Here is a 22,871-nt window from a genome sequence, read left to right on the forward strand (position 1 = left end):
TTTATGTGCTTTCTCTTTTTTTTTTTATATGCAAAAAAGAAAATCTTATTAACTTTAGTTTGTTGCACAGAAACTTGACAGTATGGCCAGCCTGCCTTAGTTCTAAAACCTAATACTTGCACCTAACAATGTGGGCTTGAAAACAGGCATGTATTAAGCCCTTTACAAAGAAACAGATATCCAAGTGACTAAATTTGGAAAATAACTGTAGACAGTGAAGTCTTTTTTATGACAGGGCTTGTAGGACTACATATGATGCTGAACATGAAAACATTCCAGGGAGAAAAAACAGAGTTAATACGCAACAGAAAAATAATATTCATGTTTGTTAGATCAAAAGCTTCTGTGGACTTTGGTGTCCCTGCTGCACTGTGATTGTTAAAAATGGCCATTCATCACAGCCCTGAAACATGAACCTTGAAGTTTTGGCATCTCCTGCCCTTCCCAAATAAGGTTCTACCCAAACACCATGCCTCTGACTGTGTCCATAAGAGGTAATGGTAAACATCACAATCTGAGATTAGCAAGCTCTGAGGCTATGGGGACATCAACACAAAGGATGGGGCTCTTCAACTAACCAGAGGTCGCCTTCAGTCTGTCATTGGGAAGAGAAAAATAGCTTATGCTTATGCCAGCCTGGTCTCTGCTTATCCACATTCCAGGCTCCCTGCCTAGATACATCAAATTACTTTTATTTCACAAGAAGGAGCCAACTGATCCCTTCATGTTTTTAGCTTGGACTCCACACAAACAATATTTCCTTGCATGTTAGCCCTTTATATCATTTTCATGATGTGAAGGAACCTTAAAATATATTTTTCCGGCCACTCAAGGTCCGCTGACACTCCGTTCAGCTAGTGTTGTTCACAGCTTGGTTTGGGTTTCTTTCCAAAGGATGAAATAGGGAAATGCTATGGAGAAACTAGAATAAATTAAAAAACTCACCACAGCAGTATTCCTTACACAGGTAAGATGTTCTGTGGCTAAAAACAAGCTTTCTGATTGCCAGTCTGTTCTGCTTAGTTCAGCTGTATTTTTTGGCATAGAGACTACAAGTCCTTTTGTTCGATGTGCAAGAAGCTCATGTTTCACTGCCATTGACGATCACAGAGCTGTTGTTTGCACAACTGTGCTGTTGCCCCATTCAAAATTGATAATGTGCTGGCTTGAAGTATTTTGCACAGACCTAGCATCTGCTAATACAAATGTAAGATGTAAAAGCATGCTACATTTTATGCAAAACTGTTCAGTCTAAGTTCTATACGGCATAGGGAGAAAGGAGACCGCTTTTCCTTGGTATGCTACTAGGTGTCCTAAAGCAACTGAATGAGTTACAGTCTGTAATTCATTCAATAATACATTGCTACTGCTGCTGCATTCTTCACAGCCTGTTTTTTCAGTGTAAGTTGGCTGTCCACATTCCTTAAAGGAGGATTTGAAAAATCTCCCTTCAATCTCTTTCCACTGTACAGTTAATTGTTATCAACAATAATTTACCTGTTATGACTGGAGTTGTATTTGGATAATGCAAACACATCCAAGATGCAATGAAATTACTGAATTTATGGAACAATTTTTCTTAATGACATAGGCCTAACTTTAATGATGAAATATTTAACGAATAAAAAATATGCTTGCACTTCTGTGAAATTACATTTGCTGTAAAGCTGGTGAAATGAATGTATGTAAAAACATTACTGTGCTTGTGTATAGAGCTCACAGTTGTCTTCTAATCTGTTGTGTTTTCTGTGGTTTACATGTTGACAGAAACTTGAGTATTGCAAAGAAAGTATTTTTTCCCTGAAGTTGCAAAAACCTGGTCTTTTAGTAGTAGAGGATGACAAGGAGTGTTTTTGTCTATCTAAATGATTAGGATGTGGAATATAACTATGTCCAAACACATGGTCTGCAAGTTGGGTGGGCAACAGAGCTTGTAAGGATTCATGTTTGCCTCCTTCTAGAAGGACATGTACTTGGTTGTGTTTTGAACAGCTGCTCTTCCTGAAGTTACTCTCTGATTAAAAGAGATGTTCTCTTGTTAATCCATTCTGTGGCTGAAGTAACAGCTAAAAATAAAGAAAAAAGAGCATGGAAAGAAATACGCTAGACATTTTTTGTTAATAATAGAAAGCAAGGTTGTCAAGGACTGAAAATAATTTCCTCTGTCAGAAATCTTAGAGTCAGGGTGCTTGTGTAATGGGGCCAAAAGAGATCTCACAGATTAAGGTAAAGGTGCTGAATAATCATTTATATTGCAAATATATAGTCTAATATCTGAAGGCTTATTCAAGGAAAAATATTTCTCTTGGACCTGGAATTAAATATTGATATTAAGAAGGCCTATACATCATCTAGTACCTCAGAGTACTCAGAGTTAAAATCCATTATTTGATTTTACAAACATTTTTCCTCGATCACTTTGGTGAAATAGTAAATGTATGTAATGTCTCCAGATTACAGATTTATTGTGGTTTTTCTTATTATTTCTAGTAACTCACAGGGATAAACCTGAAAAACAAGAAAAAATTGAGAGGAAGGAACCCCTCAAGGGTATGTATTCAACATTTTGTGTTCTTTGTCCTTTTACCAGTGGTTCAAAATGATCTAATCTATTGGCTCTTAGACTCTTTTTGTAAATCCCAATTATGTTTAAGGATGGAGTAGGTGTTATGAAAATCAGCTGGAAGGAGAACGACAATTTTAAAAGCACTTTGAATTCGTCACTCTGCAGAAAGGCTAAAATTATAATCAGAGATTAATGAGTAAGTTTTTAGTGTATGATTAACTCATGTAAAAGATGCCCAGAGCATAAATAGATGCCTTTTTTATTCTTCCTGGATAAATCCAAGCATAATATTTGTCCTTGGGAATACTTCTGAGCAAAATGTAAGGAGTAAATTATAACAGACAGGACATGGTCCCTGGAGGCATTCCACATCAGAGACCTGCCTTAGAAGAAAAGAATTCCCCGACTCGTTTCTGAGGTGTTGGAGAGAGGGTGTTAGAGAGGATTTACTACTTTGCTGATGGTGTATGCCAACAACGAATTACGGATCTGCCTGTTGCAGGAGTCAGAATCAGGATATCGCTTCCTCTCCACCCACGACTCATGAGTTATTTCTGGGCTCCAAGAACCACAGTCTAGCTTGAGTCTTGCTAGGGGCTTTTTGGAAAAATGGAGTTTTTTTGGAACATACCTACTTGTCAAAACCCTTTAAGCCTTCTGAGAATATGTCCTTCAAATAAAAATGTGATTAATGAAGTCTCAGGCTGGAGGAAGAAACACATTCTGGAAAAGCAGATAGGCCAGTGGTCATAATAAATCACCCAAAAAAGGGAAGACACGATATCCAGACACGGCTGATTTATTTCAGACCAAGAACACGAGTCTCACAGCCCAAGTGAATATGCATCTTCCTGAAATCTGTGTTTGACTAGGCCTTTCTAATGGTCTCTGATTGGAGCTTCCTCATTTTATATAAATTAAAAATACATTGAGTTATCAAGACTGACTCACAAGGTTAATGGCAGGCACAGAAGTTCACGTTTCTGTTAGAATGAATATTTATTACTAGAAAATGGAATGGTCATAATAAAAGAGAGTTTTTCTGAGATTTGGAAAAATGACAGAGCAAAGTCTGTAATGTCACATATTAAAGCATAAATATGTCGTTAAGACTTCTGTTATTTTGTGGAAAATTTGGGAAACTTCAATTAGCTTTGACAGGAGAACAATACTGAATGTTTTAAAAAGTTTCTTAGAACAGGAAAAAATGATCCCAGCTAATCTCAGATCGCCATTGAAAAGAATAAGTATTATTATACTGCCTTAACTTGTCATAACTTCAACCAATATTCCATCTACGTGACAGTACTACTAACTCTATTTTATCTTAAAGTGAGTGTATGACTCATTTTTGTTGAGCGAACTATTGCTACAATTATTACTAAAACACTACTGCATGTAGAGATTCTCTTAATTCACAGTACTAAGAAACATTGCTTTCAGAATGTACATTATATTTTCAAACGAGGATTGTGGATAAATGGCTTTCTGAGGTGCGTTTCATTGTAGTGTGACTGGGAGACTAAGTTTTCACTACTACCCTGTGTTTTAACTGCTTATTTTCTACTTCATATACATTGCCTTTCTAAGATTTGGATAATGGAGAGAGTAAATAATAGCCTATTCTAATTTCTAATCAACTTCTGTGATGAAGCTTAGGAAAGTTACCTAATGACACAGAGAATAGTTAGAAGTGTCTCAGTCACTTAGAAGTGACTCAGTCAGCTACATCAGGAACTCATTCTCATATATTTCATTACAATATTGCTAAAAACATGCGAGGGCTTGAATATTCTGTACCCTTCTTTTTCACATGTACATGGTTTAGCAGGCATGTTGGTGTTGGGTTGACGGTTGGACTTGATGATCTTAGAGGTCTTTTCCAACCTTAATGATTCTGTGATTCTATGATTTTGCTTCCAGTTAGATCTGGAATTCACAGTACTGTAGAAGAACTTTCTTATTTTCTCATGTTTGACAAAGGATTTTTACAAAACTGCGAGGAAATCTCCACAGGAGTTCGAGTTAAAGCTAGCTTGCAGTTTCGCAGCTGATTTTTCTCAAGTGCTCTAAAATGCACATGCTTATTTCCCGTTGTCCGTGAAATTATTGTGTGAGATGCTAAGAAGGGTGAGTGGAAAATGTTATGTGAATGAGTAAATAGCACAATACAGTTCCACTGTCACAATGTTAGTTTTTACTTTGCACATACTGGGCGTTTAATTATGGCTTTGAGATCATCATTTGCCAGGGACTGATCTTGGCTAGTGTCCATTACTAGCTATTTGTATCCATTCCTAGCTACCCGTATCTGTTACTGGTTATCCATTTCAAGCCATCTGGCAAGTGACAGGCGTGTTATTTGTGCATGTGATGTTCTTATGCTCCAGGATTGATTCCAGGGTTTTTACGAGCCTCTGCCTTTCAGAGTATGGGGTGGCCCAGGTGATGTCCTGTTTCTAGTGCAGGCAGCAGTATTTAAAGTGAGCTTTGCCTTAGTCCTTGACAGTTCTCTGAAAAACAGTCTTCAGGAACGGACAGACAATTGCAGCAATGATGAGACTGTGGTGAACAGATGAGGCATGTTACCACGGCTTGGACAGTAAGCGGTAACTTGTTACCCAAAGTTGTCACTCACATCCATGTAGTATGAAGTGTGCTGGGCAGATAGGTGTGGAATAGCTCAGGAATAACACAATTTGCCATTTCGTCTGCTGAGGTTTATCTTGGTACAACTATTTTCAATTTTTCATTTTTTCCACACTTTTGTTTTTTAATATGTACGAACACATTTCTTCTTTCCTAGTGACCCATAAAGACAAACTGGAAAGACAAGAAAAACCTGAAAAAAAGGAAAGGCATGCAGGTAATGATTTAATGTCAAGCCTTGTTTTACATTTTGAGGTACCTTGGGACTAGTTGCCCACTCATTTTCCATTTATTTATCCCCTTGATTGGAAAAAATGTTATAAAACTTCATGAGTAAAAATCGTGAGGGAACGTAATGATTTGCAGACACACAGACTGAGTAACATTTTGTATTCCTTCTGCACGTTTGTTGTGGGGATTTTTCTGAGGAAAGGAGGTAATATATTTTATACTCTGGATTAGTCTAATCTCCCAGTAACCTCCGAGTATTTCCAACACTCTCATTAAGCATGGTTCCTAAAGAATATGGTCATCCAGGAAGAACACCCAAAAACCTGAAAAGGGAAAATGTGAACAAAGCTAATGAGGCAGGCCATGTGAAAACAATCTTTTAACTACAATACTGAGTAGGGCTGTTGCATAGGAAATTAATAGGGCAGGACTATTTCTTTGAGCAGTTACTTGCAATGAGTGGGTATCTAGCACTGCTTTATCTTCTGAAACTCTTACTTTGTTTTGAAACACCAACACAAGTTTGGAGAGCACGCAGCAATGCTCATGCATACATTTTTGTGTTCTTTGTATAAACTCCTATGCTAGAATCGAATAGACAGATGAGTGCTTTCACACGCCCGGTCCCTGTATGGTACCTCAGGGGATATGAACACATACAAATATCAGTTCTGCACACCCTTGGGCTAGTTACTGTGTAAACATAAAACACAAAAATTTAGCAAATCAGAGAATATTCCAGACTACCCACCACTCAGTGACTATTGCACAGTTCAGGTGTATTCTGAAACCTGAGCCAGAAATCTAGTCACTATAGTGTACTTTATTTCAATTTGTAGAGTGGAAATTAAAAGCAAACAAAAAGCCCCAAAGAGCATGAGTTATAATGCCATTGCAATTAGATTTGTAATTAATTATAGTCTTTAATCATTCATAGCTGGAAAAACTGTTAGCTGTTTTGTGGAGTTCAGAAAATCCTTCAGAAATGAACCAAAGTAATAAACAAGAAAGCTCAAATATAACAATAAACCAAAATAAACCAAGAAACCACAGTATAAACAAAATAAACAAAATGAACCAGTAGACAACATAAGGAAGCATGACTTTTATTTACTAACTTCTTTCCTGGGATTACGTTTGTGCCAGAAAGGCCATTCCTCCCCCCAGCCAATGGCAGAGACCTGAGGGATGGTTAGACAAGTTATTGAAAATTCATCTCACGTGTTTTGGCATCATCAGCAGACAGCAGAAGCTGAATCAATCTTTCTGCTTCTTTGCATGGATAGCCAAGGTGTTTAGTTGTGTTTCTTCATATTTTTTGTCCTCTTTCTCACTTAAAATGCAACACTTTTCTTTTCCAACGACCATTAATGTTGTTGCTATTTATTTCTAGCTATTCACAAAGCGAAACCTGAAAAGCCAGAAAAACATGAAAAGAAAGAACCTTCTAAAGGTAATGCGGATATTAGATGTTGTACAGTTTTAGATTTTCAGCATTTATATAATTTGGGAGACAGTGGAGATTAACTTAAAGTATAAATCTCTTCTAGTCCATGCTGTACATTTTCTGGGTGCTCTCATGTTTGCTTGTGCAGAGCTTGATCAGCCCCTGAGTGAAGTCAGGCTCAGCATATATTATTTGCTTAGTTCTCTTGTTTTGATGCACAGAGGTAATTATAAATCATTCTTGTGCAGCTAAAGAAATAAGCCTATGACTATTACATTTCCGTTCCTTCATGTCTTTTCCTCCACAATGGGATTCAGTAATTTGCCTGTAAAGAAGACTTTTTCTTGTGTATCATTTTTCAGTCTGGTGCAGACCTAATGCACTGAGAGTGTTAACTAACTCTCCATCTGGGTAGTCCATCACATCCAAAAACAGATTTTCATTTTCTTTCCTTTATTTTTTTGCAACATTTTCACTTCAGTACATGATATGTACTGTCATCCACGACAGAGGTGGCTTTTGGCTGAGATTTACATATCTACTAATTATCATATATATTTTGATGCAATATCGTGTAGAAGAGGAGATTACCAATATTCTTTTGACTGAGAACTCCATCTTTGGCCATGACTTAGACAGGGGTATTTAAAAATTCAATCAGCTTGCCCTGTTATGCCATTTTTTAAAGACTAACATTTATTATTGCTTGGCATTTGATTGTTTTTGCCCTGAAGTTTTCTTTTTTTTTTAATACACATTGCTTTTCAGAAGCCAGTTATTTCTATAACAAAGTTAGATTTCAGCCTTTTTCTCTTCTTACTTTTACTCAGTTAACTCTTGAAAAAAAACCACCTATGCAAAGTATCTTAATATCAGTCTGTTACAACATTCAGATTAATCTGGTGATGACAGGACACATGAATTAATAAGGTTTAATTTGAATCCGTCCAGATAACATAAATTCAAATGTACGAATCAGCCTTTGTTGGACTTGAACTTACTCTAAGGAGAAACGTAAAACAGAAAGTAGGAGTGAAGAAAGAGAAAAAGTGAAATGAAAACTTAAAGCCTGGAAAGACTTTGAAAGGTAGCCATTGTCCAGTTTCTGTTTAAAAGGGATATTTGGTCTGGTTTTGTACTTTGAGTGTTTAACTTGAAATAGTAGGATTTTTTATTGAAGTGAAATCACACTGAAGTAATCCAGGGAAAATAAATGCCCACACTGTCTGTATAGATCAGAAAAGCAAATAACTTCCAAGAATCACTGATATTCCTAATGAGCAGCCAGCCTGTTTGCCCATTTATCTTCTGCTGGCTAATCAAACAATCGCTTAGTGCTTTAATGTGTTCAGTAGCAACCATGACTCCAGTCACTGGCTGGAAAATTTTATGAAGAATTTGTCCGCCTTGTAACTAGAGGGATTTGCTGCTGTGTTATGACATATAGACACTCTACCCTCTCTTGAAGAGCTTCCACACCATGCGAGTCCCTGTGGCTGGACTCAGTGCGCTGGGGCACTCTTTGCCTTCCGCTCTTCTGCCTAAGGCACATTTCTGCCAGCCATGTACTGAGCTATCCATTGCCAGGCTCACCTCCCTTTCATCTGGGGTATGCCCTAAACTGGATTAACTACCAGCAGTGCGGAGGGGCCATTTCAACCACTTGCAGTCCCTAGGAAATGAAGATGTTCAGATTCAGGCTAACTTTAGGGAACAAGCGTACTGAAAATCAGGTGGCTGGTTCCCCCACAGTCCAGAGATTTTCTCTATGCTCAAGACTTATGGTACTTCTTTAGCCCCTGTTAAAGGCTCCAGACAGTTTCAGTTATATGAATGCCATTTAAACACGTCATCTAAGAAACAACTATCTTAAGAAAAACAAGTCTAAATATCAAACATGGCTCATATAAGCAGAAATTCCAGGCTGGAATTCAGTTAGGAAGGATGTTGCCATTCTGTAGTTATCGCTTGAAATAAGTGTAATTAACTCTCAAGACTGTTTTGTTCTGACAATGTGTCTGGATGGCAACTAAGAGAGAAAAGACAGAAATCTCCACATAAAAATTTGACAGCCTTTCTGGGACATAGCAATGTGTGTGTTTACACAGTGCATCCTGTGCAGACATGAACTCACTCAAGCTGGGCTTTGAAGTGAGCACCAGGCTTGTGGCTCTATTTGTGGGACAGTGAGCCCAAGCTAAGAACAACATGTTTCTGTAAGACAAATGTAGTCACACGGCTTCGTGTTGGCTGAAGCACAAGATCAAGCCCATGTCTGCTCGAAGCTTTTTGTCATCTGGAATATGCAGTATAAACGTTCCCTATAAAGCTTCAGATCTTTGTGAATGCTTTGTCTGCTGATTAGGTCAGTCTCAACAGATATTTTGAAGATTTTTAACCAGTGTGTGAGCCTGTGAAAAAAAAACAAGAATTTTTGCAAAAAAAAAAATAGGAGTCATGAAGAAATGTGAAACTTCCAGGGATGTTATTTTGTTTCAGCAACATTTTGTCGTTCTTTGTCATTTTTTTTCCCTAATGTATAATTGTACTCATTTCCAGTAATTCAGAAAGACAAACCTGAAAGACATGAAAAAGCTGAAAAGAAACCTCCCCCCAAAGGTATTTATTTATTTATACTACATTTTTAGCCAGAATTTACATTAAAATTCAGAAACTTTATTTTACTGAAGCAGACAATATAATGCATATGAAAAATCAGTTACATAATACTATAACGAAATTAAAATAAAATTAAAATAACTTTAAAACATCCAGGGGTTAGTTCTATGCACGATCCCTTTTAAAATATATTGAAATGTCAAAGATGAAAATTAAAGGTATGAATCACCATTTCCCTGAAAAAGAGGTATACGTATCCTTAAGTGAGCTGACGTACACTTTTTCACCACAAATTCTTTCTTCACTAGTCAGCAATTAATTTGGTCCTGCCGTGGCTTTGTTTGAAAGTAGGAGTTGTTCCTTATAAAAATATCTGTATTTTGTTTTAGAATAGGTAGAACTATTCAGTTTACATATTGATAAAATCAGTCTAGTCAGGTCAGTGACTTAATAGGAATAGAAGTCCGGAGACTTACAAAAAACATGGATTTTGTAACATTCATATTTTGCCTCAAGGATGGAGACCTTCAGATATATGAAGAAAACATCACACTAAAGAGATTAGTTTAAGCCATATTCAGTGGCATTTTACACTACTGTTGGATTTTCCACTGAAGTGAACTAGAAACACAAATATTGCCAGCATCCATGTCTCAACCGAGAAAAAGCTGCTGATACATAAGAGCCAAAGGAACAGTCCTGGTCTCACCAACCTCTGTGTGGCTTCAGACACTGATATTTACAATTTGGCGATTCTCCTTGGAAACCCTTCTCATTCTGCTGCAGGATACGTCATGAACCGGCCTGTTGCAGACTAGTCTTTCAGCCCAGGGAATTGGTGCAGAAAGAGACTCAAGAACAGAGACCTAGTATCGGTGCACTAAAGCGACCCTTGCAAATAGCCACACTTTAAATTAATGACACTTACAGCTTACAACAGAGTTTAGCTCTAATTTCTGAAGTCTAAAGTTAGTCAGATTTAGCCTGGAAATACCTTCCATATTTGTTAGCTTCATGACCTACATTTGTCTCCCTTGTTTATGCCATAAAAGCTAACATATTGTCATTACAAACATTGAATATTATTTGCCATAACCTACTATTCTTATTATCAGCCAAATACTTGGTACAGGACTGAAGACAAAACATGCTTGCATCTCATATTTCTGTCTAAGTCTGTCTGGTTTGGGGGGTTTATAGCTTTCATTATATCTGAGCAAGGTGTTAATGATGAAGAAATGCTCATTAGTAATAACGCAATATAAAATAAATGCTATTGATTATTACTCTGGGGGGAAAGAATGACACTGAAAGCTTTTTCTTTACTACCTGCAGAGGAGAAGAAAGTAAAAAGCACTAAAGTGGAAGCAAAAGTTAAAAAGGAAGTGAAGGATGGAAAAGGAGAAGAAAAGACGGCTGAGAAGGTCAAGCAGGCAGAGACTAAAACAACAGAAGTTGGGCTAATAAGGGCCAAGCCAAAAGTTAAGGAGGAGAAAGCTCTTCAGACTGTAACTAAATCGGAAAAGAAAGGTAAACAAAAAGAGGAGGAAACAGATGAAGATCTTAAAAAGGTAGTAGGGAAGAGGCAGAAAGAATGGAGTTAAAGCTGGTAAGGACCAAAGTCAACCCATGAAAAGGAAAAGTACAGAACATATATATTCCAGAAGAATCTCAGACTGCTAGAAGGAGGCTATCAAACATAAAATAAGTTTAACCTAAATAACCAGAATGTTCTGCTTGTCATGGCTAAGATTCATTTTAGTTTAAATTCTTCTTTAACAAGGACCAGTTTCTCTTCAGATAGTCTGTAGTCTTCATGGATTTGCTCAGTAGCATCTTACGTAGTATGTAGTGCTAGTAAAGTTATTTTGGAAAATACAGACTGTCAAATGACTTGTTGGGAATTGTATTTTGTTTCTAGATCAGTGTATATCCTCTGTAACAATAAGGAAGGTAGCAGCAGAGGAAAGGGAATGTAATAATTTGTACTACATCAGATTTTATGAGGCATTGTCATATTGTCAGGTATTATATGACATAATGATATACCTACCTGTGGTAATCTGATGTGATCAGCTTCCAAATTTCTCCTAAAAGGAAAAGAATCGCCATTACCTTGGAGAAAAGAAGAAGTTAAGTGATAAAACATAGAATCAACGTGTGTCAACACCAAGCAGAGATGTTAAATAGATGCCCCTCTTTCTAAGAGCCACTCCGGAATTGCACTAAGCGGTCCCCTGATTTCCCTCTGGCTGTTCCATGGCGTTAGGTACAATTTTGTGGGAATGAAGGCAGCAGGACACAGCTCTCTGTACACATTGCCGCACGGCAGGGACAGGATTATTCCGACATTCATAGAGGCAGCTCAGCTTTGTGTGGCACACCTATCTGATCCTTTCAGCTGATAACCACAGATAAATCGTTACACCTGAGCATCAAAGAAGCCACCCCTGCCTGGACAGCTGAATCTGCCCAGGCAGATTATCTCAGAATTTCATAGCCATCAGCTCTGGACCCCTTAGGAATTTCCTAAATTATATGTTTCTAGAAAGCTGAGACATCTTGAGACATCGCCTCCTTTCTGACATGCATAGTGTGCTAAATCAGTATATTTTAACTTTTATTTGTATTCTGGTTAATTTGGTTTTTACCTGAAGTGCTGGAGACTTGGAGGCATAAAATCAAAGCAGCATCTTGCAATCTGATTGCTGTGACCACGGGGAAAGTTCAGCAAATTGTCAGGCTCCTCTTAGGAGGTGCAAATCTCTTTCAGTTTTTGTTTGCTCGGACAGAGTTTCAGTGCACAGTGAGATCCACTCCATACTGTTCAGGATAAGGCTCTCAAAACACAATGTTGTGTAGATTAGGCACTTTACTCCCTGACAGCAAAATATTTTAAGTAAGCTGGGGTTAAAGATTAGAGGGAGCAGTAGACAATGGTGGTGGCTGGTTTGTTTGTTTGGGGCTTTTTGGTGGTTTTTTTTTTCCTCCTGTAATTAAGAAATGTTAGCAAAATGATCCACCTTAACATCAAGCATTAACAGATCACTTTCCAAGTCTGCTTTAGAGTGTGACCCCAATGACTGTGCACTGAACCCTGGCAGGTGAAAGCAGGGATCAGCAGCTGGAGTGGATGAAGGCAGGAGGCTCCTCAGCTGCCCTTATCACTGGAGATAGGGCTACACACGTTCAGTTAAAGCTGCCTTTTCTGCTTTTGTCCTTGCTTTTTCCACCTTAAGCAACTGCTGCCCAGCTGGATACTCTCAGAAAATTCAGTTCTATATTTTAGTCCTGCTGTGACCCAAGGTGAAAATAATTTTGAAGTCAATGTGGTTTTGCCAAGATTTCCTGATCCTGCAATCCTTACTTTTCCTTGCTCAGGGGAGTAGTTCTGCCAGCTTTTCTGCAACAGTGTAAAAAATATAACAGTAGTCACAGAAGGGTTGTTATGATGTTCCTGCTGTTGCATCATTCCTCACTCAATTTAAAATTAAAAAAGATGGGTCATGTCCTAGGGTAAATCAGATGAGATCCAACAATAGAAATCTGTATGACTATTTTGATCAACAAGTATCTAGTCCCAAACTTTGACATGATTTATTAGTACTCGGATGAATATCTGTGCCAGTCTACAGAGTTATAAAGTGAAAACTACATTGTGAAATTTTCTTTTTAACAGGAGAGTTTAGATTAAAATGATTTTTAGCCATGAAGAGACATTTAGGAAAACATATTAATTTACAATTCCTTAGTTTTCAATCTTTGCTGATTGGCAGAATTCCAATGAACTTCAATGGGATGTTACTGTGCACCTTACCGTTTCATATACAAGCTATTTTTGTTTTTCAGAGTTTAATATTGTGCCTTGATTTTTTTATAAATCCCAGTTTTCAGGGATTGATTTACTAAAGAATTCTTATGAGAAGATTAATACAAAATCTTTCTTCTCAGGCACAACTAAGATTCAAGTTTCTTTTTTAAAGTTTATTCAAATTACATTTCCACAAAAACACAAACAAAAAACCCCTCCAAAACCCAAACCAACCAACGAAAACACCAACAAACCCAGACACCCAGAGTCTATTTCAGTCCTGATCTGTGTTGCTACATTTAAAAAATGGATTATTTTAGTATCAATGAAATGGTGTGAGCTGCTAGGCCCTCAGGCTATGTGTATATCACAACCTAAATATACCCATCAGAGAACTGCGCCCTGTCATGTGATTGTCCATACAGCTTGTGTCCCCTGACATAGTTTCATCCCAGGCTATCTAGCAGTCTTCCATACAATGCCCCAGAATAATCCAGGGGCTCTTCCCAGAGTGGAGCATGGATGAATGCAGCTTATTTTGGCAAAAGAAGGGTAAGGAAAACTCAGCTTTGTGGGCAAGAGCTGTGCCCTGCCATTTGTTTTCTGGGCTAAAGGCTTGGCATTGGTCCATTTTAATTATTAACACAGACTGATTCACGGAGGCCCTATTTGCAAGTGCATTGAAATTAGTGCAAATGATTTGCTGACTTCAATGGCTTTAGATGGGCTTACTGAGAGTACGGATTTGTACATACTCGTTTTCTCCTCACACATACGCTGCTACTTTTTTTCAGAAAATTAGCACATAGACTTGGGACAGATATTTCAGCCAAGTTCTTTAAATTCCTTAAGGATGGAATCCAAAGCTGGAGCCAGCCAGAATGAAAAATTTGGATTCCTAATTATGAAAGTAGAATGATAAATTTGGATTCCGAAATAATTATGAATAGTCATGAAAGGTTTTAAAAGCAGTGTTTATAGCCACAGCCTGGTGTACATCTGGAAAGGTTTGCCCCAGGTTCCACAATACTGACTAGTATTATTACCCTCTCCATCTCCGTAGCAGGAAATAGCTGCATGGGCTCTTACGGACTAGTAGAAACAAATGGGTATTTGCTGAGCTTGTAAATCCTTCCCTAATTTCTACAACTGCATAGGAAATCATGACTTGAATGCTGCAGTTCTGCACCCAAGGACTTCTATGGCAGTGAATATAACAGAGCATCAATCACTTAAATGCCTCAGCATCAACTAATACTGATATTCCAGAGAACAGTGTAAGAAAGCAAAATAATACAGTGAGTGTTACATACTTGAGAAAGTAATTTTGCAGTTAAATATAAGTTATGTCATTTTTAAAATTTTAAATATTTCGAAGTCTGCATAATTTTGTTTTGAAGTTGGCAAAGAGAAACTAAATGGCTTTGTAGGTGATTAGGAGAAAGATGTGACAGGACGTGTAAAGAGGAAGAGATGTAAATTCTATGGCCTAGGAGCAGTGCTGGAACAGTCTAGGACAGACAACTGAACATGCTTAACTCAAGGACAGTTGGTAACTAACATAGCTAACCAGAGTTGGCATCTAGTCATCAACATTAACTTTCAAAGCTAATGTGCTTTTTTCTGGCCAACTAGAGAATTCTGCAATAATATTGCAATTCTTTTGCACTGAGTTACAACTGGTAATTTTTCTTCACCATCCTTAATGTTAGAAATTATTATTAATGTCTTAAACTCTGCTTAAGTATAGGAGAAATCAATAGACAATTAACATTTCTGAAATCATAGTTTTGTTTAGATTTAGAAGCCTTAATTTCTGAATAGCATAGTTTTAATATATATATAGATCCAGATTTTATATATATATATATATATATGTAAAGATTAGTGTTTGGAAAATAATTCTGTAGTGAAATGATAAAATACTGTGGAACATCTCATTGCTACAGGAGTGTAAGTACACAGAGTTCTCTTTGTATTCCCATTCACTAAATGTACGTACTGTGATATAAAACTTTATCAAATCTTTCTATCACCTGGCTGCGAATATTTGAAATGGATCTTTAAGGATAAGAAAAAGTCTTAAGGACCTGTGGCCAGGCAGCATTTTGCACAGTATTTGTGCATGGGATTAGGACTTATGCTAAAACTGAGGCTGGGCAATGCTGACCTGCGGCGTGCACTATGCCCTGCCAGCCCAGAAGAAGAGTTGGTAGCTCTGGGGCACTGGTAGCTCTGAAGTTCTTGACTGAGAGACTTGTATTAGATCAGAACAATAAATTGTCTTTTTCTGAACATGTGTATTACTTGAAGTCCCAGAAAAAAACCCCAAACATATTAGTAAGACTATCCCTGAAATGTGTCTTTGCACTGCCAAGCTTGATCTTTACTGTTAAACAGAAACAATATTTTAAATTTACTTTCTTCATTACTCTTTTTTTTCCTTTTTGCTCTGTTAGATCAATATGCATTCTGTCGCTATGTGATTGACATGTTTGCGCAAGGGGAATTTTATCCAGGTACTTTCCTACATCATTGAACTCTGTTCTAATATTCCTCTGTTTCCCTGAGAGTTTCTGCTCATTTATGTATTAAAAGTGTGTTCTGTATTGTTGAAAGGTCTCACAAGTGCAACAAAGAGTGTGCAAATAGTTTTAATAAAGCATAAATGCTAATGGCTGTATTATTAAAGCTTTTAATTTTCTGTCTACAATGCATGAATTAAAATTAAGGTTATGTTAGAAGTAGTGTCAATGGAAGGCTATAGAAATTACTAAAATTTTCCAGGCTTTTTTTGGCTGAGATGCAAAAGGAAGGAGCTTGTTGTTAATAGCTTACTGGGGGGTTTTCCCCGCAAATAGCAAGCCTTAACCCCAGAATACTTCAAAAATAGAACTGCCATTGTTCTTAATATAAAAAATATCTTAGCGGATCCATCACTTCTGTGCTTAATCTTCTCTCTTCCCACATCTCCATGCTCATCTGTCCTAACACAGACTCTGAATTCTTAACCAAAAAAAGAAGCTAGAGCTACTGATGGTGACTGAGCGTGGTCTTACAATATTAAGTCAATCTGCCCTAATTTTTTTTAATGAACACTCTTCCTTCTGAAATCCAATGCAAGAGGACATACTATGGAAAGGACATAATCCTAGGAATGATAAGCAATGGTATTTATGACAAGAGACAAGGATAGACTACTTAAGGACACACTAAGCCTTACAAGCTTTATTTAGTCAGTTATTTGCTCAAGATGTCCACTAGTACTTCTCTGAATTGCATGTGTTTTTCTGTCTCTGCCTTGTGATTTAGGTCCTCTCTTGACATGCCCAGGTCCATTCTGGACTGGGAAGTCCTAAGGATGTAGCTGAGAAACATAGACTCTCAAAATGGGGAGAGAGGGGACACAGATTTTTATGGAAGGAAAATGAACAAGTTTGGTTTTTTAGAAGGACAGTGTTTGTATGGCCTGTTCTCAAAGAGTGACATGGAGAGATAAGGGATTTCATTAAAAGAGAGCAAAGTATTTTATCACCTCTAGGACTTTTAAAGACTTTCAGTTATAAACAGAGGGACTGGTCTAGGCTCAGAGTAGGAGAAAGGCTACCAAAACCTTCCAGAGACCTTCAGTTATGCTTTGACTTAAAAAATAACCCCCTGTACCAGACGTGATTCACCCAGCTTCTGGTTTTACACAGCTGTACTGTTAATAAATCACAACACAAACCTTGTATGGAGATCTTCAAGATCTTACAGTTCTCCTGACATTTGCAAGCAGCTTTGACACGTCACAGCCCTTTCTTCCAGATGGCTCCCTGGGCTGTTTGACATTCTCCTAAGGCAGAGCAGACGTGCTGTGGGAAGGGAGTTTTGGAGAAGATTGCTTTTCAGTTTTGACCTTTTCAGGTATGAAAAAACTCTGAAGACCATGAAGGGGAAGCAGGGTCATAGAGACAGAAGTTTGTAGGGATTTGAATTTCAGAAGATAAAGGACATGACTCCCAATGTTTGCCTTGTGTCATTTCAGTGTGCTGTGACAGAGTTGTTCTAAGAAATCACAGGTTAAACAGCTAAAAGATGTTCAACAGTCATTGGGAAGTCAGCTGACCTTACAGGTGAAGCTAGGGTGAAAAGCCGAGGTCCCAGAAAGTGGAAATAAGTCATAAAGCAGCTTAAATAATCTGATTTGTAGGTGAAAAGGAAGAGGATAGCCCCTTAACTTAAGGTCTCCAAAAATACACACATGGCTCCACTTGTAAAGCAACAGCTTTTTGACCTGCTAGGTAATGACTTAGGAACATCTGAAGTTAAATGCTGTGAACGGTTGTTGTGATGGATCCTGACACATTTTTGTGGGAGGTAAAATAAAGCATTGCCTTCAAAACAAGATCTGGTCAACCCACAAGCTGTGAAAGGCAGTGCTGAAACATCCAGACCGTGTCACTGAGAAGTAAGTCAAAGTCCAGGTATGCCCAGCTCTGTGCTCTTTACAGAAATCATTGAGCAGAGTGCCACCAAACACTGCTCATTTATTTTTTGTTACTCCCTTTCTCAGGCAACGTGCTCATTTCACAATGGTCTTTGTGAATTGAAATATTGCTGTAATTCATTTTCTTAAATAATGTGGGCAAAACACCAGAACACTAAGTCCCTTTAATAACCCTAATATCCAATTAACTTTAAAATCTGCTATATTTTATCGGTTTGTATATTTTATGCTAAATTACATTGTCCAAACAAAGACATCAGAGTGTAATTCAGCTAAGGAATTTAATTACAGTCACCCTGACACTGCAATACTTTGAAACTAGAAATCGTTTCTGTCAATCCCAATATTGCCATTTGTGAAGGAGAAAAAACACATTTTTCTCATAGAAAATTCCTGCACATATGTATATTGACTTTTTGTAGGATTGTTTACACCAAATAGAAATATCTGTCTTCTTGAGTTTATAAGAGCAGTGTCCCACTCATTAGATTCCTTAGGCACAATATATGGATTTATAATGCTAGTAATAACAACACCATTCATTATTTATACTTTGATAGTATTTTTGGAATATTTGTATTATTGAAAAAATCATATTCATTACTGGCAACATTAGATTATTTTAGGTTTATATAAATTTTATGCAAGAATTTAAAGTGAAGTAGACCACTTAAGATGCCATTTTACAGTGATCAAATAATTAAAAGTAAAGATCAGATCCTTGGGTTTCATTAATTAGATACACTTTTCAAAATATATAAGTTAATACATTTTGACAGTCACCTGAACAATTTGTTGGAGGCCAGCTAATGCTCTTGTGTTGATTTTAAAAAATGAGGCTAAAATGTTGTACATTCACTCCAAGTTCTGTCATGTTACTGCAGTCTTAACTTTACAAAATGAAGGCTATATACGTAAACAGTACACAGCAAATCCACAGGAAGCCATAGAGGGGAGAATTCTTACTAAGCTACTTCAAGAAGCAGTACTAGGTTTTCTTGTTTCTCTGGCCAGGATTTGTCTGTGATACTGACTATTTTCATGCAGATCCTCCTGTAAGTTGCAATAATTATATCAACATCAACTAACTTTCGAGACTTCTATTTTGCTTCTTATCAAAGAAAAGTATCTGAGGTTCTCAGCCCCATACAATAGATTTCAGTGCAGTTTTAGCCATAAACTCAGATTTTGCTAAACCAGAAGTCCATCTCATGAATATCATGACCGCTGTTGTGACCTACACTGGGTTCCACTGAGACATTTATAGATAGCCTATAATATATATACTAAAAATATATAAAATATGTATAATATATAATAAATGTAATATTATATAGAGAGATGAGCTCCACTGTATACAGTATAAAAAATTGCTTTCTGATTTTATCTGATGAAGTATGGAGCTTGAGAACGTTTTTTACTTTCTGTCTAATAGGCATGTGGTAAGTGACAATTTCTCAGAGGGACTGTCGAGCCACCTTTCCTCCAAAGGACAGATTTTCTGATCTTTTTTATCCCTGGACAGCAGTTTCTGAGCCAAGTAGAGGCATTATCGTCTCAGTATTAACAAATCTCTCTGTCCAAATTGCCTTGTACTCCTTTTGGCTGCCTGTAAATGAAGAATGAATATGCATTTCTTCCAGGGTTAATTTTCCAAGTTTTACTTCAAAGACTTTAAAACCTAAAGAGGAAAGCTTGTTCTTTAAGAGATGCTGAGACACACTGGTTCTGACCGGCACCTCTATTCTTCTACTGACATTGATATTTCTGAGGTCCGAGATAACCTTTCTGATACAGAAGGCCTCTGACCTTCTTCTGTTTAGTTTCATGGATATAGCTTTTTCCATGTATTGGATTATTGATATTCCTGAATTTTGTTCTGAGCAAGATTTCTAGTGTTCTTATTTGAATTTTTACATTTTATTGGTAGGAGAAAAGGTTCTATCTTAGTACAAACCTGTAACTTTATTTTTGTTAACTGTTTTATTGCCCTGAGAGAGTTTGAAATCCTCGCCCATGTGGATGGATTTGAGGGACTCATGTTGGTCACTCTTTCCGCATGTAGCACAAGTTTTCTAAGTTAACTGGATCTGCTCTATTTTATTTCCCCTGTGCCATATTCCTGTTTTACCACTCCTCCCCTGCTTTCACTTCAATGTTTGCCAGCTTGTTTTACATTTACATTTCTTGAACTACTCTGGCAGATCAAGGAGTTGTTCCAATCAAAAGCCTTTTCTTTTGTAGCTACCTAAAGCAGATTCTTGCATGTCTGTCTTTTTGCATGCCCACTTCAGCATGTGGTTTTGCATGCTGCATACTGCTGAATTAAGAGTAATAAGCATCTCTTGGGTATCTGGTCACAACATAGGACCCTTGTTTCCCACAGACATACTGCATACTTATGGTCAGATTTTTGTATCATTTTAATCACTTGGAAAAGATTATTTTACATGCATAGTTTTACTGTGTTCTAGTGTTGGGTAAAAAACTGGCATTCCACAGAACGCTGGATTCACTACTGAATGATCTTTGCAGTTACCTAACTGACAACAAAGGCAGTGGGAGCACAGATGTGATATTATTGCCATTTACCCTATCTGAAATCTTTGCACTGAAGCACCCAATCACCCTGTGGAGCTTATACCACCACATGACTGTTTCCAATAATAGCTAGACTGCAAAGCAATTTGGCCATACCATTTCCTTTCTTCAGTTTACCCTCATATGTTTATTGTGTATTTCCATGCCAGGATATAAAATCCAAAGTGATGCAGACAATTTTGCTAATCTTATACTGTTGAAAAATTATTTGTGTTGGAGAAATTCACAAAGATTTCTAGCATGTTTACAGGGTAAGAGTGTATCCTATAAGGTAAAACATTCATCCCACTTTCTCAAAGCCTCACCCTTTGTATAGATATTCACAAAAAAAGAAAAAAAAAGTAATGACAAATGTAGACAATTAATAAATTCAGTCAAATTTTGGCAAGAGTCTGTAGGGAAACCTGCAGTTAGCTTGGTCCCAGAAAGAAGTGGCAGACTGAATACCCTTCATGTCTACAATGGTTTTCCAAGGCTTGTCTCTTCTTTTCCATTGTCTAGAATTATTCAGTCAAAAAGTAGGGATTATTGTTATTGCACAATGTGGTGAGAGAATTCCAAGACATTGTCAGTATAATACTTGCCATTTAATACCCAAATATTACTACAAAAATAATATTACTTAAATATGAGTGTATTACTGCAAAAATAATGAACACATTAAGTGCCTAATTTTGAAAGTAACAATGCCTGTATTTGCTGTGGGTGGGCTGTAACACTGGAGTTAAATACTTGCCTTCTGCTGTTCAGATAGCAAAACACTTTAGGCTCTTGAACTATTTTTAAGTGTCACTCCTACTTGATTAAAGACTAGGATGTGTGGTGGATGTATGAATGACAGGGTGTAGCTTTTCACCATGTAACATTACATTTGCATGGGGACAACTACGATAAGTGTAGTTTCTCTGGGGATATATTTGATGCAGTGCAATAAAAAAATCAGTCATAATAAATAAGAAAGTAACATATTATTTGCTTCAGCATTAAAAACTGTGGACTGAGTTACAGGCTTTCACATTTGAGAGAGAACACTAGAGAATATTATTTAGTTCTGTGGAGAGATGCTTCCTGATGCTACCTATTCAATAGCCCTCTCCCCTACAGCAGCGAACAAGCAAACTAGATATTTGTTTTCCTGAAACACTAAAGGCAGAGTCTGGAAGCTGTGAAACTATTTTAGTTTTATTTTTTAAGCAGGAAAGGTGTCTGAGAACTAACATGTCTTCTCCCTCTGACAGCAGTACTGTACCCAAAAATTTGCAGAGACTCATGTGGATTCATCTTCAGAGTTGATAGTTAATTGCCCATCAGTTTGTAGAAAAGTTGTTCATATGATGAAAGACTTGTCAACACATTTGTTTCTGCTGATGACATAAATGGAGATGACTGAGTGACAGAAGCATTTATTCCTTTACTAATGTCCTGGGAGAGTTCTTAATACTTTTCAAACTGCCTGAAAGAAAAGAAATAATGATAAGTAATTTTAAATATGTTTGTGAGAAACTGAAAATTAAGTTTTAATTACTGAAAAAATTCTAATTTACTAACGTGCAATTCTTGCAATAGTTACAGCTGTCATTTGCAGTCTAAATATTGCTCCTTTACAATTCTATCCAGTTATGTAAAACTATGAGAAGCTATCCACTAATGTCATTTTAATGAGGTTATTGTCTATGACTCCCCTCTCACCCCAAAAGCTGTGTACATATGGTCAAATTCTGATATTACATTGTTCTCTTAATGGGAACGTTATCAGCACACAATCCTGACACCATCCCACAGAGGCAAAACAACTCTCCATTATTGCCCATTTATATCACCCCACTGTGAATCAGAGCCAGATGCTGGCACACAAAGCTGTGTCTGCCAACACTCTTATGGCACTTTATTGTAACTTTGCCAAAAATATTTCAAATGACTTTCACTCTCTCAGAAGCAGCTACCCAGGGAATGCGTGATATTCTGCCTGTGTAGAGAGGAATGGATGTCTTTCTTCGATAGTTCAATGAAAGCATCTCTGAGGAGTTAGACTTCTGTGATACAGATGAAAGCCAAAAACTTTTTGGTTTAAATGAGTCTAAATCTGTGATTTTAATGGAAATAAACCAATCATCTAACCTGTGAAGGCAGAGAGACTAGATTAACAAAAGTATGCTCACACTTGTACTATATTTTATTACTACTATTTCATATTATCACTATTTCATATAGTTCAGTAATCAAGTTTCAAAATCAAGGATCATTTTAAAAGATTCATTAACAATGTCTAAAAAAAAACTAGTAGTGTTTTGGAGGATCATCAAAAGACTCAATCACTTTAGTTTTTAAAAATAAGCTATTTAGAAAATAAAGGCAAACATTAAAGGCCAAAAAATCAAAATAATGAATAATAAACAAATTGAGTTTCATATTAAAAATGTAAAAATCATTTTAAGCAGTGACTTTATAAAATAGTTAC

General features: G+C 37.0%; 1 protein-coding gene across 19 annotated transcripts in view; it reads left to right on the forward strand.

Moving 5' to 3' along the window:
• TRDN (triadin) overlaps window positions 1-22,871 on the forward strand; it is a 255,762-nt gene that overhangs the window by 78,255 nt on the left and 154,636 nt on the right. For all 19 annotated transcript variants that reach the window (XM_075414134.1, XM_075414122.1, XM_075414125.1 and 16 more), the window contains 6 exons: window positions 2,491-2,550; window positions 5,373-5,432; window positions 6,840-6,899; window positions 9,453-9,512; window positions 10,848-11,042; window positions 15,783-15,842. In XM_075414134.1, coding sequence (XP_075270249.1) covers window positions 2,491-2,550; window positions 5,373-5,432; window positions 6,840-6,899; window positions 9,453-9,512; window positions 10,848-11,042; window positions 15,783-15,842 — 495 coding nt within the window. The remainder of the gene's footprint in view (window positions 1-2,490; window positions 2,551-5,372; window positions 5,433-6,839; window positions 6,900-9,452; window positions 9,513-10,847; window positions 11,043-15,782; window positions 15,843-22,871) is intronic.

Source organism: Opisthocomus hoazin, chromosome 2 (assembly GCF_030867145.1).
Source record: "Opisthocomus hoazin isolate bOpiHoa1 chromosome 2, bOpiHoa1.hap1, whole genome shotgun sequence".
NCBI classification, from domain to species: domain Eukaryota; kingdom Metazoa; phylum Chordata; class Aves; order Opisthocomiformes; family Opisthocomidae; genus Opisthocomus; species Opisthocomus hoazin.